The sequence below is a fragment of the Tupaia chinensis genome, unplaced genomic scaffold (assembly GCF_000334495.1).
Source record: "Tupaia chinensis unplaced genomic scaffold, TupChi_1.0 Scaffold148822_2, whole genome shotgun sequence".
In the NCBI taxonomy this organism is placed as follows: domain Eukaryota; kingdom Metazoa; phylum Chordata; class Mammalia; order Scandentia; family Tupaiidae; genus Tupaia; species Tupaia belangeri.
The window spans coordinates 1593284-1610480 of NW_006208670.1; the positions used below are offsets into that span (position 1 = coordinate 1593284).

The following is a 17197-nucleotide window of genomic DNA, read 5'->3' on the forward strand; positions in this document are numbered from 1 at the left end:
AGGCAGGACGTTAGTGAGAAACAGATATGGCTTATTACCTGTTGATGACGACATGTATAGTATTCTCAACTGGATTGGTCTGAGAAGTACTTCATGATGGGCAAAGTATTTTTACAAGTGAAATGAGAAATAGTGATTGACTGTTTTAAAAAAATAATTAGAATAATAATAATAATGATTGAGGAAAACATAGAAAAGTTATTGAATGATGAAGCGGGGAGATTGATGTCTCTGTATTGACGGACATGCATGGCATTCCCTTTTGAAAAAGCAATGCAATACACTGTAAAGTTATATGCAATCCAATGTAATATAAAGAAGATTATGATGACAATAAAAATAAAAATAAAAAAATTAAGATTAAAATGAAAAAAGACTGACTACATTGAAGTAGTAGACTATGATCCTTTAAAAAAATTACATTAAAACATTTCAACATTGCTTGTTTTAACCTGAGCTACAACATGTACATAATCCTCAAACGAGTACTTTTCAGAATGCAGTTTCCTGAGAGTTGAAGAAAATTATTCAAAACCTAAGCACGAGCAATATACGTTGATGTTTAATCAAATAAAACAAAGGCATGTTCAAATGTACTCTGTAATAGATATGCTTAAGGCATGTCTTTTAAAAGGAACTTTTAAAAGTCATTATTTTGAGAATATATATGTATGTTTATAGTGATTAATAACATGGTATTGTATTTAAAAAGGTAAACACAAAGACATTTATTAGCGAAGAAATAAGGAGAAATTAAAATAACCCCGTAACACTTTTGTGTATGCAATTTATCAAGAAATGTTGTAAAAGAACAAAACAAATGTTGGCTCATTCTGGAGCTTCTTTGTCATCATTAATGTATTCAGGTTTTCACAGCTGAACTGCTGTACTTTGAAAAGATTTTCATGAAAGGAAACTCATATTCAATGTTTAAACAAAGCTGTCAGGTTACCAAGATAAAAATTCGTTTTGAGTGTCCAGAAAAATCTTTTCTTAAAAAAAAAAAGAATTCAAAACTACATTGGTCTTTATTTGCAAACAAAAATTAAAAATTTTGTTGTTGCTGTTGTTTAACTGTAAGCTTTTATTTTCGGGGAAAATAGGGAGAAAGAACAATTTTAAAGTAAGAGATTATTTTGTGCGGCTATTTTGTCTCATTACTAGTTCTGTTTCTCAAATTGATACAAATGATCTCCTTCTGTCTCTGTCTATCTGCTCCCCTTGTCAGTACAGCTAACTGTCAGGGCTGCGGAGCTCTGCTCGGTCTAAACAGAAGATGTGCAGTTTGTAACCTGCTTAATCCTCCTTATGTCCTGCGTGCCCTCAGTATGGTGTTCATTAAAGTCTCAGCTGTTTTGTTTCTATCAGTGGCAGCCTAAACATAGGCTTATTTTTCTTTGTTAAAAGACCAGATTGTGCATAAATATACACCTAACCTGTGTGTGTGTGTGTGTGTGTGTGTGTGTGTTTAAATGGCAAGAAATTTCCAAGCCTGGAACTGCTTCTTGGTGTTTTTTCCTTATTTCTCCTCAAACCTGCATCTGAAGTAACTCAGTCCCTTGCCTGGATGTTAATGAGAATGTCACTTCTCAGTCTCTGGAGAGAGGTTTCATGTAACAGTCATCTCTAAAACAAAACCACCACAAAAATCATGCAAGAATTCCACTGTGCTGTACATGAATTCTATAGAACGCCATTGAAAACTTTCTTCAGAATTCCTCTCTTCCCCTAGCAAAAGCTCAGTAGGATCCAGATTTCTAATCCTGTGTCCATAAATTTGACTGCATAAAAGGATTAAATAAAGTATACTTACATTTGCATCTGCAATAACATCAACTGTTTCAGATCAATAACCTTTTTTAACTTCATTGCAAGATTCAAGACTTTACATTTAAATGGTTGATCTATCACCTAAATTTCTGCTCCACTTTGGTCTGTCTGTAATAGACTGAACATTTTCACTAAGTTTTTAAATGCAACAGAAAAACAAGTCTTATTAATGTCACACAAATAATTACAAAACTCACAAATGAATTATATAGTATCAACAGCATTCACATTTATCAAATTAACTACAGTCTCGAATCATTAAAAGTAGAAGGTATATATATGTATCAAATATTTACTATATTTTTTGTTTGAAGTTTGATTAACAAGACAAAAGATTTATTTTTAACATGTTACTAAGCTACTTGTGATGTTAATTTTAAGATGCAATTAATTAAATGCACATGAAGGGCATGCCTGACAGCTGCAAAAATAATTTAACCTCTGAATGATTAAAAAATAAATACTGTTTATAGATCAGGTGGCCCATACAATATACATTTTTAAAAACAAAATTACATTAACTATTAAATACAATGGCCTGGACATGAAGACTTTAAAAAAAAAATCATAATTCTACTGTCAAAAGCTCTCTTCAGAACCATTAGAGAGCTGATTGCAGAAACAGCCTCATCTGGTAAAGGTCTCGTCTATGCCACTGGAAATCACTATGAAAAGACCTCCACCGAAAGATACCTTTTCACTCCTAATGTTGATGTGCAAACCATTCCCAGTTCGCCCTTGAAGACGTAAACAGAGAAGAAGATGGTGGGCCTGGGGTGAGGAGCTGACGGGATGAAAGCTGGTGTGTCTAAGATTTTAAAAGCCATTTGCCTTCAAAACAACTTTTCTTCCCAACACCTGAGAGCATTTTGATACACCACGGAGGCAGCGGAAATAAAACGGGTGATAGGGAAGACTTATCTTCAAATATTTCCTTACAGTTCAAAGCAGTGTGTTCCATTGTGTTTATCATAACACTGGACCAGTTCTAAGTCACCCATCTCAGCTTAAGGGGGCAGCCGTCTAGGGGCCAGAAGGTGGTGGAGTGGTTAAGGTGCTAGACTACCACACGGCCAGCCGCAGTTCGAGTCCTGGACCCAGAGGCTTAAAACGCACACTGGGCGCATGTGTGTGCATGACCAAGATCTTGAGAGGAGAATGGAGAAGAAGGACTGCAGTGTGACCAACCCCTCTGCAGGATGGTTTCTCGCTTTCTGTCTCCCTGGGGATCACACACCCCCTACAGCAAAAATCTCTCTAATAAAAAACAAACAAAGTCAACACAGGCTAATCTTATCTTCCAAAATAAAGTGAAAGATGAAGCACCACATTCTCTGGGCTTGACTCAACACAATCAAAGTACCCCGGATCGCAGGCACTTGAGGAGGTCTTGGGGCCCAGACATGGAACCTGCCCACATATGTGGCCTTGCAGAGCATGGCATTTTAGCTCTGCGCCACCATCAGGCCCCTAACGGGAATTCTTAAGCCAGAAATACCCATACTGAAGTACAAAACAAGGGGCCAGCAGGTGGAATGATGGTTAAGGTGCTGGACTCCCACTGCTGGTCAACCACAGTTTGAGTCCTGGACCTAGCAGCTTGAAACTCACGTGGGACCCATGTGTGTGTGTGATCAAAATTCTGAAAGGAGAACGGAAGAGAAGGCCATCCCCCCATGGGCTGATTTCTTACTTTCTGTCTCTCTCTGTCCAGCACACACACACATTATAGCAAAAATCTCTCTAAAAAAATACAATAAAATTGAACAAAAGTCCATTTTGGAATCAAAACATGGCTTCCTACTTTCTCCTTTAATGCCAGAGGGTGTGTGTGCCCGCAGGGGCAAGAGAGAGGGGGAGCACAGGCATGTATATGTGCTCTTACACGCTCATCTCCCACGAGGTGGGTCACACTGAAATCGTGTTCGCTCTAGTCGGGGTCCTGGGACCAGGAACCAAACCCTGGCTCGCTATGTGGACTCCGGCTTCCTCTGCACGCTCTTAACCACTGTACTACAGAGCCGGCCTCATGCCGACCTTGTCTGTACTCCTCACTTCATGTTCCTCTATATTAGAGTGGTTAGTGATGGATGACCTATTTACTTTCTATGTAATTATTTCATCATTTTGCTAAAGGACATGTGAGCTCGCCAGAGATGGAGAGAGAAAGACGGAAAGTGAGAAATTACCCTTGAGTGGGGAAGGCCACGCTGAAATCCCTTCTCCATTCACCTCTTGGGACTATGGGCATGCATGCATGCACACACACACACACACACACACACACACACACGCCTGGCAGTTTTTCCAAGCTGCCAAGTCCAGGACTCGAACCAAGCATTGGCCATGTGGGACTAAGCTGCCTTAACCACCACACCACCAGCTGGCCCCAGGAATGACTATTATTTTTCATATTCAGAAATTCAAATATTATTGCAGGAGTAAGTCAAAACGAAATAAACCTGAACAGCATGAAAATACTATAGGCTCTCTGCTCCCTTCCCTAGCTACCACGTAAAGTTTCCAATACTCCTTGTGCAGTGGTAAGTCGGACAGAAACCGATAAATACCGAAACAAAACCGAAAACCAAGAACGCTTCATTTCCGCCCTTGCACGGCAGCTCTGCTCTGACTTTCCGCTCTCTCCTCCAGCACTTTCCAGCGGCAGCTCTTCCACGATCACTCAGGCCATTAAAAGTTTCTTCCCTTCTCTTCTAAGGTGCCAAGAATGCATTACTGCATTTTTCTATGTGAAGCATGCTATTAAATAATAGCTTGTACACTAATTAAAGCAAATGTAATTGTGAGAACACATTGACATTGTTAAAGTAAATTACTCAATTTGTTAATAGTTTCATTTCAAGTGACCCTAATTGTATTAATTGTGATACCGGCAAATTAAATTGAAGAGCATTAAACACATTGTTCTAATATGTCCTGGAGGAACAAATTCTCCATTATATCAGCAGAAGGAAAGTACTGATTACATGCCCCTCCCCAGTGAAACTGGCACATATATGCACATACATGTGTTCGTATATGATGGTCCAGAGAAAGGTCTCACTAAACTACACGTACTAGCTGGTTTTAATACAGGCTCGGCACCCCTTACCTGAGTGCTTGGAGCCATAATGCTGCCGGTTCCCTTTCTTTTTTCGAGGGATCTCATTTCTTTTTTTTTTTTTTTTTGAGAGAGAGATTTTTGAGATAGAATGCATGCACTCGCCAGAGAGACAGAAAGCAAGAAATCACCCCCCAGGGGAGATGGCCACACCACAATTCCTTCTCCTCCATTCTCCTCTGAGATTTTGGACACACACACGCCCGTGCGCGCGCGCGCGTGCGTGCGCGCGCACACGCACACACACACACACACACACACACACACACACGCCTGGCAGTTTTTCCAAGCTGCCAAGTCCAGGACTCGAACCAAGCATTGGCCATGTGGGACTAAGCTGCCTTAACCACCACACCACCAGCTGGCCCCAGGAATGACTATTATTTTTCATATTCAGAAATTCAAATATTATTGCAGGAGTAAGTCAAAACGAAATAAACCTGAACAGCATGAAAATACTATAGGCTCTCTGCTCCCTTCCCTAGCTACCACGTAAAGTTTCCAATACTCCTTGTGCAGTGGTAAGTCGGACAGAAACCGATAAATACCGAAACAAAACCGAAAACCAAGAACGCTTCATTTCCGCCCTTGCACGGCAGCTCTGCTCTGACTTTCCGCTCTCTCCTCCAGCACTTTCCAGCGGCAGCTCTTCCACGATCACTCAGGCCATTAAAAGTTTCTTCCCTTCTCTTCTAAGGTGCCAAGAATGCATTACTGCATTTTTCTATGTGAAGCATGCTATTAAATAATAGCTTGTACACTAATTAAAGCAAATGTAATTGTGAGAACACATTGACATTGTTAAAGTAAATTACTCAATTTGTTAATAGTTTCATTTCAAGTGACCCTAATTGTATTAATTGTGATACCGGCAAATTAAATTGAAGAGCATTAAACACATTGTTCTAATATGTCCTGGAGGAACAAATTCTCCATTATATCAGCAGAAGGAAAGTACTGATTACATGCCCCTCCCCAGTGAAACTGGCACATATATGCACATACATGTGTTCGTATATGATGGTCCAGAGAAAGGTCTCACTAAACTACACGTACTAGCTGGTTTTAATACAGGCTCGGCACCCCTTACCTGAGTGCTTGGAGCCATAATGCTGCCGGTTCCTTTTCTCAGATCTTGACCGTCTGCATACACACAGTTAGACATGCCGGGGTGAAACTCACACCTGAATTCACAACCCATTCATGTTTCGAATGTACCTCGTATACACAGCCCGAAGGCTCATTCTGCGGGACAGTTTTGTAAGATGCTGCAGTGTTATGACTGCCACCTGTTGCACGAGGTCAGGTGTGCGATTTTCCACTTGGGATGTCAGTACTCAACAAGTTTGAAATTTTGGGACATTTTGAATTTTTGGTTTCCAAGTTAGGGATGCTCAACTTGTACTGGTAACATGGCAAAAGAATCAAATAAGTAAAAGCCTGTAAAGAATTAACTGACTTTTTAATAAATGGGAAATTTTAAGATGGCCTTTTATGTTATATTAAGTAAAAGTAACTTTACCTTTAATGTCGAGAATCCAGAAACAGACTGCATTATGGAAACAATTCTTCTTTCCATGAAAACCCATTTTGAAAATACTGTAACTCCAGGTAAATCAGGCATTGCTTATTAAAGGCCTACCACCAAGTCATAAGGATACATATTAAAAATGGTCATGGAAACAAACTGTTATGGCCCCATCCCTGAAAAGGAAGTCGGGAGTTCACTGGAGATTACGACAGACTGGGCACGTAAGTCTCAGTTCTTGGGGTAAAGTCTGCAGTCCTCGGTCAGCATGTTTTCAAAGGCCTCATCACCTGGTCCCTGCCATTTCCCGGCCACCCCTGGTCCCCAGCCACAGAGTCCTCCCCCGCCTTCAGCTCCCAGAACAGGAAAAGCTCGTTCCAGTCTTAGGGCCTCCCTTTGCCGACCCCTTAGTTTAGACTGGTGTTTTCTTTCTGTGTGGCCCCCCCCCTACCTCACACCTCTCTTTCTCTCTCCCTCTCTCTAACACACACGTGCGCACACACACACACACACACACACACACACACACACACCGCTTTTCTTTCTGTGTGGCCCCCCACCTCACACCTCTCTTTCTCTCTCCCTCTCTCTAACACACATGTGTGCGCACACACACACACACACACGCACAGACCGCCACAACCATCTCTCCACGTCAGGTTCCTACTTGGCTTTCATTAACAACTAGTCAAAAGAACACACTCTTCGCGCTCTCGACAATGTGAGCCAGTCACTCATCACGTCACCAGCACCCACCCGAATACCGCCTAGTGTTCTGATTCGGATTTCTCTTCTTACATGTTTTACTCTCTCACTCATGCTAAAGCATGAAATCCATTAGAGAAAGCAACTGGTCTGCTTGCTTAGTGCCCTGCTCCCAGATACTAGATGATCAACGGCTATTACGGACAAATAGCCAGGTCCGTGGCCGACAATCCCTACTCAGTGTGGTAAAACACGTGTGCCTCTTGGTCTCTCTTCACCAAACAGTGCTACTGAAAATTCTTCTTTTTCAGGTTGCCAGAGGACGCGTGTACTCGCCAGATAAAAGCCGACAGACAGAGAGAAAAGGAGAAAGCAGCCTCAGGCAGGACCTGTCCATAACACGATTTCCTCCCTGCACTTCTCCATCCTGCCAGGATTTGGGGCACACACGCACCCCGTTCACAACACCATTTCTTCGTCCTATCAGGATTTCAGGTGCACACACACACACACTTGGCAGGTTTATCAAACTACTGGAGCCAGGATTCGAACTGCAGTCAGCCATGTGGGATCAAAGTTCTCTTAACCAGGAGGCTCCAAGGCTGGCCCATGTTACTGAAACCTCTTAACCATCACATCACCCTATCAGTTGACAATCTATTAGTTCAATATAGCAACTCTACTGGCAAGTGCAATTCAAAGTGCAGGTGGGCTGGCAGTGGTGGTACATGGCCGGAATCGGTCATGTTCTATTAAAACTTTCCCCAACAGAAACGCTACGAGAGTCGACTGTCATTAAAGTCTCCCTGTACGGACAGGCCCCGCAGGGCAGCAGCTAAGCCCTGTCCTTACGGACAGAATCCCACGGAGCCACGTACAGACAGAATGCCGACTCCGGCAGCCTGAGAAACACGCCAGGCACGTGTGCTCGCATGCCTGAAATCCTGGGGAAGTGGAGGCAGGGGAGTCACAGCGCTGACCCTGCCCACTGGCGTGTTGTTATGTGTTGTCTCTCATGTGCCCCTGGCAGTAAGTAAGTAAGTAAATAAATAAATAAATAAATGCCTCTACATCTGGAAGAAAAAGGAAGAGCTGAGTAAAGGAAGAAAGAATTGTCTGAACACACACATCCCTACTAAGAACACATATTCCTGTAAGCTAACCGGTGATTTGCCGACACACTGCCTCATCTCTGACGACAGTAAGTAATGGCAAATCCTCACTCTCTTGATAAGTCGAAATTACTTGAAGATTTTTTTCCCCTGACTAAAATGAAAGCTATTTGTAAGTTCAGGAAAATAAAACAATCAGTATAATTTAGAGAAATACAATGATTATCAAGTGGCAGAATACTAGATCATTTACAAAGAGGCAAGTAAATTATATTTTTTAATACTGGAGGCATAAAAACAGAAAATGACCATTTAAACTAAATAACTAGAGATATTATCATTTTTATGAATTATTACCTTCTTAATTGCTTCCACTTAAAACACTCTGACTTTTCTAAGATGTGAAAATGAAACAGCTTGAAGCTAATTACCTGGTGTTTTCCTATATTCTTCACACTAGATTCCTTCTCAGAAAATTCAAGGAGCAACACAAAATCCAGAATAGGATGTGAGTGTTGTATGGAAGAATATTTCGTATTTCAAAACAACTTCCTAACAAATCCTCTTTCCTGCAACAGTACAGCAATGGCAAACTTTTCTGTTTTTAATTGCCAGAGGGCACGTGTACTCAGCAGAGAGAAAGCACCCCAATCCCTTCTCCTCCATCTCTCCATCCTGTCAGGGTTTGGGGAATGAGAAGCACCCAGTGTGCCGGTCAGGGCGCTGGGGCTGGGATTTGAACCAGTTGGCCATGTGGGATCCAGCTACCTCAACTAGTAGGCCACGGGGCTGGCCTAGTAACTTCTGTTCAATTTTTACAGAACACACGTTACAAATAAACAACACTTCACTTGAACTAATTAAGTGCATTATCAAAGCTTTTGGTGAAAACATCTTTTAAGAGCAAAACAATGTCAAAGAATAATCACAAAAAAGACTACATTTAAAAACTTGGAGAACAGACCAGCAGAAGGCATAATGGTTATAGTGCTGGACTCTCATGTAGTCACGGTTTGAGTTCTGGACCTGGCGGCCTTGAAACTCACGCTGGGTGCATATGCATGCATGCTCAAAATCCTGAGAGGAGAATGGAGGAGAAGGGATTGTGCCATGGTCATTTCCCATGGAGGGTCATTCCTCGCTTTCTGTCTCTCTGTCTGTGTCTCTACGACAAGCAAACGCATCCTACAGCAAGAATCTCTCAAAAACTTTTTTTAAAAAGGAGGAAAAAAATAACCAATACAAATACAACAACAAAACAGAAGCCTTTTTTTACCACAAATGACATGTATAACTTCTAAACTGCTCAAGTAGATGTGAACGCCTAGATATGTAATATAAACGAAACCTCTGTATAAACAATGTCCCTCGTTATTCCAAAAATTACTGGAATATAGCAATATATGCATATGCGTGTATGTCATATATATTTGTGTGTGTGAGTACACTCTTAAAAGAAATATACACAACTAAACTTCCTTAGATCTACAAGAAAATTTATAAATATCCAAGTATAATGGTGGTGGTGGGGAATATGAAAATGACAAAAGAAACCCAACTATATGTAGTGTGAATTTAACCAAAATATATCACCTGTATTTTTAAAAAATGTACCTAGCTATTATACAAAGCAGAGGAGATCATTTTAAGACTTGAATACATAGAAAAAATAGGTCAGGGGTGGAGGTGGCATTAACAGTGCTGTCTGAGGAATTCCAGAGTGTTTTCCCAGAATAAGGCTAAACCTTTTTTCTTGCACTTCCCTCATCTCCCTGGAAATTCAATTCTTCCCTCTGATGTAGGTAAGATAAAAGTAAAATAGTCTATAAAATTTAAAACCAGTAGTTGAGGTTGACACAGTTTTAAAAGTTGGTAATGCTATGAAAGGAATTAGGTGCCGAGTGGAAGAGGTGGACATACCGTCATCCAAATCTAATACTGAATAGTTAAGTTGAACCCTCCTCACTATTTAAATGTCTCTCATTAATTTTTCATAACTATCTTTTAAAGCTAATTCTGAAACAGATTTGGGGGTCACTTCCTTTGCCTCCATTCACTCAAGTTGGTGATAGCTTGAAAATGGCTAACCACTAATTACGGGTGATCAGTACTCCTCGAATCACGCAGTCTATCTCCTGTTACACTCTGTAACCTAAACGATGCTTGAAACACTGCTCACTTCGAACCTTCGGGAGGCTCACGTACGTATCGCTTGTATCCTTTTCTTGCTCTCTCTTTCCCCTTGATCATTCCTCCGGAAGTTTTCAGGTATTGCTTCCTGTGCCCATTTCCAATCACGGGGAATTTCTACAGTCAATCTTCAGTTCTCCTTCCTCGTTCCTTGGATTTCCTGTCTCACACTTGGAACAGGCATCTACAGAAGATGACTTGTAGAGCTCTCACTCCTTGTCATCCAAATTCAAGTGTCTCACTTCCAGCTGTCTTTGGAGCAGTTCAAATTTAGAGAACTGCACATAAAATGTTCATTGCCCTCTAAGGCCAAGATGGAGTCACAACAGCCAAGCTTTCACTGGAAACCACTTGCACACAGGACCCAGCTTGCAGCGATGCCTAACCTAGCCACCATCTGCAGTGTGGCCTAGAGCAATTACGTTCCAGAACTAAGATGATGGTCTTCATGGCCAAGGGGCACCCAACAACGTCCTGAGCAGCACTTTGTCCCAGCTAAGGACTGGGAGCTCAAGAATGCTGCCGGCTTCGTAGACAATTTCAGCACACTTCCTTGTCAGGTCAGAGAGCCAGCCCATTGCTCGGACTGCTAGATAAGAACCTCTGAGGAGACCCCCAGTGGCCAACCCTCTTTTGGGATCCCTCCCCGTCAGGAGCTTTTCTCTTTCGATAAAACTGTTTTACTATCCCCTCCTTTTGTCCATGTTTCTCATTCTTCCTGATCAGGAGACACAAATCCAGTCATTTTGCTGATCCTGCATCGGTGTTGGGTGGAAGGACTCCAGTTACCTCTATATCCTGCATCAAAAGCACCTGACAAATCTGTTTCTAAAAAGACATTTAAAAAAAATTCTCCATTTTTATCCTTATTACTGCATTTACAAACTTCCAAATCGCTCTCCCATTTAATTAACAATCTTTATCTTAAATAAAGCTACATTTTCCTTGATGACTTTAGAGCCTAACTTACAGTTTTTCATCTGTCTCAACTACTTTTTCCCTTGAAATCTAGGGAGGATGTTTTACTAAAAAGGCACTTCAGACCCAAACCTACCCAAGTCAATAAAGACCCAAAGTATAACACAAAACTAGCGAGGTTGCTGAGTTGGTTTACTGGCTACCACTAAATAATGTCTCTCTGAATTAATGTAATTATCATGCAGTACTTAAGAGATGTGAGGACGATCATATTACCGTTCCTTTGCAGTTTAGAACGTACATTGGAAAGACATATTTAATATAAAGCACACATATTTCAGGTGCTGAAGAATCACTGCAGAAAGTCTGCTGTTACCCGTACCATCCATTTCACTCTTAGACATTAAGAAACTGTAGCCCTCCCATTCCTACTTCGCTGGCGGGGCTCCATCACCACACGGTTCTGCCTCATCTCTCGTAAAACCTTCTCCTCTGTCGTCTGAGAACCCCTCTCAAAGCATTACCTACCAAGTTTTTCCTTTTTTTTCTTTCCTTTTCTTTTCTCTTCTGTTTTGTTCTGTTCTGTTCTTTTCCTTTCCTTCTTGTTTGTTTTGTTCTGTTTTTGTGAGAGGAAGTGTATGCTTGCTAAAGGGGAGTGGGCTAAGCACTCCTCTCTCCCCCATCTCTCTTCCTTTCAGGGTTCTGGGCACACACACAAAGCCCAGCGTGTTCTCCAAGCTACCGGTTCAGGACTCAAAGTGGGCAGCTGGTCATGTGGGCTCCATCTTCCTCAACCATCATGTGACGGTCGGCCCCCTTCTAGTTTTAAAACATTATAATGGGGAGGGGGGGGTTTGACCAAGAAAAAAGAAATATGAAGGTAAAAGTAGAGTTGGCAGGATTCTGAGTATCTTGGAGATTTTTTAAAGTAGATTACTAAATATTTTATACATGAAAATGAGAAGAAAGCTTTGAAAGCGATATTATGTAAAAAGGTAAAGATATGTTAAGTAACTGGCATAAAATATCAAAGTTAAAAACTATGGTAGTATGTCACAAAATGTTCTCAAAAGAGAATTAACTGGGAACAGACCCATAACCTCATGGTTAAAGGGACTGGATACTATCTGGCCAGCCATAGTTCAAATCTTGGCCCTGGTGGCTTAGAACCACTGGGCGCGTGTGTGTGCATGCCCAGCGTCCTGACAGGATGGTGAAACGGAGAAGGGATGGCCGTCTGACCAAAACCCAGTGTGAGGAGGGGGTGCTTTCTCTCTCAGGCAAGCAGGCATGCCCAATTAAGAGAGAGGGAGAGAGATCTAACAGGAAAACATGTCCTTTCATCATAAGCCACACCCCAGCCTCTTATAAACCTGTGAAAACAATGTCACCTAACAGGTTATGCTTCCCCCTTTTCTCTCCTCTCCTAGCCTCGCCTCTCCTTTCCTTTTCTTTTCAGAATTATTTAACTTTCTTTCTTCATTTACTTTAATTTGACCAGAGAGAGACACACACACAGAGATAGAGAGAGGGAAAGTGAGAAAGCAAGCCACCAGGTCCAGGATTTGAACCGTGGTCAGCCATGTGGGAATGTCCAGCATCTTAACTACCACGCCACCTGGCCTGTCCCTGCTTCCCTGTCTTTGATATTGTTGTCTTCAGTTTAAAATAAAATGAATTTCTTTTTCATTTACTTGATCATTAAATATTACATGTTAAGAACAAATAATCCTCAATAGTCTCAAAATAGGTTTTGCTTTTCTGTGTTTTCATTTAAATGACAGGAAATTTGTCAGTTAATTTTATCCACTGAGAAAGACCCAGGAAATTAAGGTGGTAAGAATGTGTATGACCAAATGTAATAGGGTACCACAAAAAGGCCTAGGCTGTTCTTTATTTGAAAGAGAAATTCGAGCATTTAAGAGTTTAATACACAATGAAAATATCCCATATGATTTTTTGTGTGTATATCCAGATTATTATTATTTTTTGTTGTTGTTGTTGCTCACCCATTTTCCTTACCCACACATTAAAATAAACCAGTTACTGAGTTTTTGCTCTGTACTATCTGGCTATTTTTACTCACCCTCTCCAGATCTCACAGAATTGTTTAACAGCACTATTTCTTTATGAATGGCAAAATTCATGTTTGAGAAGTTAGGACTTATTTTGTTTCCTGATGAATCTATAACGGAATATTTTTGATTATACCTGACTTCTACACAGACAAACCACTGATGTAAGTCCAGCATGCAACTGTTTAGCAAATCAGTCATCTCGTAGTCAGATTCCCTAGGGGTTACAGCAGAATACCTGGAAGAACTTCCATGGAAGACATACTAAAATAAACACAGTAGAGAGGTGATGATTCTGAAAGCAAATATGACAACCCCATTAAAATGCAACCCACGTTTCTCTGTAAAAGGGAAATCTAAGAGATGAAATAGATGCTTTATATAAAATATTTACATATACAATGCACAAAACCCACTGTGGTTAGTAACCTTTATGGCTTTGAAGAACTAGATATTTACATATCTCCCGTTCTGCATGTTCGTGCGCGTATATGTGTTTTGTATATATTTTTAACAGTTGACAGCTGTTTGGGAGCATACAGAGATGCCAAGCTGAATGAGGGTCTTGATTACTTCGAGATTAGCTATCTAAAGTTTCTATTCATTTTAAGTGTTGTTAGTTAGAAGAGTCATTAGTCACTTCCTTGTCTCAGAGAACATCAGCATACATTTACATTGTTAATGAACATTTGGGGTAAATGAATTAATGGCACTTTTAAACATCAATTCAGTCCTAATAACTTAGCATGTCATAGAAATGTTAGGCTAGGATATAAACGAAAAGCCTTTTCAGTAAAGGTAACTACTGATTCCTGCAAACAATGAAGGATAAAATTAATTTAAAATGTTTTTTAAACCAGGTCTAAAAAAAAAAAAAAAGACACAAAAAAGTACAAAGAAAAAAATAAACATTTAATAAAATAGACCAGGAAAAAAATGTATGTAAAAAAAAAAAAAACAAACAAGAACCAAAAAAACCTATGTTCTTAAATAAACATATAAACCAGAGACACTATGAAGAATTTTGGTGAAACTATTTTATATACTCATACCACAAATACATATTCACTTTTAAACATCTACTTACAGACGGGGTTGCAAAATCATCTGACTTAATGAATGCTTCTCACAGGTATCTCATTTAAGAGAAGCCATGATAGGAAAGGTATGTTTACTACTGACATATTAAAGGAATGAAATGCACACTATTAATTTTTGTATTATCAAAATCATTCCTTATGCAAAAACAAATATAAAAGTTAAATCATAAAAGTAAGATGAAGGGCAAACTACTATTTTCATTAACAGCAATAATACATTTGTATGATATAGACAAAAACATAACACACTCCAAAAAGGTAAAGAGCCTGTTTTCTAAAGAAACAGTCACTTTAAGTGAGAATTAATTATTTTTTGAAATTCTCAAAACGAGTTAATGGCAGGCTTTGGCAGCAATAGAGACAGAAAAAATAATTTTATTTAATGCATACAAACCCTACATTAATTACTTTGTCTAATTCATGATGTTTTAAAAATAGATACCACAGTGCTGATCCATGTATTTCCTGAGTGAAACTCAATAAACCTCACCAAATATTTAGTGATTGCTTATAAAGAAGCAGCAGCTTCAAGAATTTTCACATACTATTGGTAACTGCTTCCCTTTAAGAAACTGTGGGGTTACTATTATTAAGGAAATACTGGGAAAAGAGTACAAAGCTCTGAGACATAGCATTTGATAAACTTCACTGGGCAGAACTTGAGTACTGTCTGAGTTCTAAAGGTATACAATTTAACAATTTCAAAGTATAGAACTTTAAAAGTATGACACAAGTTTCAACTATGTTTTTAAAAAGGGTTATCAGGCAGATCTTCTAGACTAGAAACATTTTAATTTACTGGAGAGGGGGGGAAAAAAATCCTGCCAAGTCAGTAACAAAAGTTTATTTTGTTACATTTTCTAAGAGATTTTTGACAAAGGCCACCTTCCATTTCAACATTCTTAAGCTGAAGGTATTGCTTAGTTTTTAAAAGAACGGTGGAGACTGAGGAGTTGGCTAATGACCCTGTCTATAACTGCTATTCATTAGTGTTGAGAGTGTTCTAGAGTACCAGAGAAATGTTTCTGTTTTTGCTTTCAGGTTTTTGCCACAGGGAATGTGTGTTCATTGACAGACAGAGATAGAGGGAAAGTGAGACATCATCCCCTGGGGAGACAGCCATGCCACAATGCTTTCTCTCCCCTTCTCCTCCTGGGACTTTGGGCATGCACACACGGAGCGATTTTCAAGCCACTGGGTTAGGAATCAAACCATCGGCCATGTGGGAATGCAGCACACTAACTACCACGCCACTTGCGGCACCTAGGAACATGATATTAAAGTTGCCCTCCTCTACTGCACCAGGAGGATTAACTCTGGCAGAGCTCACTGGAGCCCTCTGCGGGGCTTGGCACCTGCACACAGAACTCACCTCCAGACTTGGAGTAACTGGACAGAGGGTCAATGCCAACTTCTTGTTCCTCTGGCTGGAGAGGGTGTCTGGTTTCAGATAAGGAATGATACATGGTGGAGACTGGACGACGTCACCAGAAGCCACTGCCTGGGAAGTGAGAACAATGACAAATGTATCACTGTGGTCTCTGCTATGACTGAGAACACACACAGGGCTGAAGTGTTGAGATGAGCATTAGAGACGTTACCAGGTTCCCTCGGGCTCCGGGACTGTTACAGTGTATTGGTAGGCGGATATAAAACAGCAAGAAAGGGGTGTGAGGTTTCCATCTCAGCAGTTTCTCATAAAACCTGAGCTTTATTGATAACCTCTACCTGCATGTTGAATCACAGGTACTGTCCATAATCTTTGGCACGGAAAGCTGAACTGCAAGTTAAAGAATTATTATCACTTGCAGTATCCTCCTGTTTTCCTAACAAAAATATAAATGTTCACAACAAAGGCATTCCAACTATAGAAAATACAGCACATTAAAATGACTCATAAATGTGTTAGCCACAAATACCACTGTTAATATTTCACCATATTATATGTATCTTTCCTGTCTTTGTTCTGGGCATTTAAATCATTAATTCAGGGGACCAGCAGGTGGCATGGTGGTTATGGTCCTAGACACGCCCACCTGGCTGACCACAGTTTGAGTCCCAGACCTGGTAGCTTATTTTCTCACTTTCCCTCTACCTACCTCTCTTTCTCTGTGTCTTTCTCTGGTCAAATCAAAAAAGTGAATGGATAAATAAAATGAAATAAAAATTAATTAAAAAAATTAATTCATATGTTTTCAGGTAATTGCTCATGACACACACACTGATTATGTAATCTACTTTCCATGATTGTATTTTCCTTCCCAGTTAAAAAACAAAGAGGGGCTGGCTCAGTATTGCTGCCATAACGTGCTACTCAAAAGGAGTAGACCTACATGGTCAGACCCTACATGGCGACCACAGTTCAAATCCCTGGCACAGTGGGCCCGAGACATCCCAGCCACACATACGACTACCCAAGGTCCAACAGGAGGGCTAGGGCAAGGCGACCTGGTGTGACCGGGCCCTGGGGAAGGTGCTGCTCTCGCACTCACTGTCCTGTGTCTGCACGCTCACACTCACTGTCCTGTGTGTCTACAGGCTCACACTCACTGTCCTGTGTCTGCAGGCTCACACTCACTGTCCTGTGTGTCTGCACGCTCACACTCACTGTCCTGTGT

The 17197-nt window shown here is 40.6% G+C and overlaps 1 protein-coding gene across 3 annotated transcripts in view; it reads right to left on the reverse strand.

Annotated features, from left to right (window-relative positions):
• Nucleotides 1-17197, reverse strand: part of TBC1D5 (TBC1 domain family member 5) — a 480733-nt gene that overhangs the window by 261591 nt on the left and 201945 nt on the right. For all 3 annotated transcript variants that reach the window (XM_027769181.1, XM_027769183.1, XM_027769182.1), the window contains exon 4: nucleotides 15952-16080. In XM_027769181.1, coding sequence (XP_027624982.1) covers nucleotides 15952-16045 — 94 coding nt within the window. In that variant the 5' untranslated portion in view covers nucleotides 16046-16080. The remainder of the gene's footprint in view (nucleotides 1-15951; nucleotides 16081-17197) is intronic.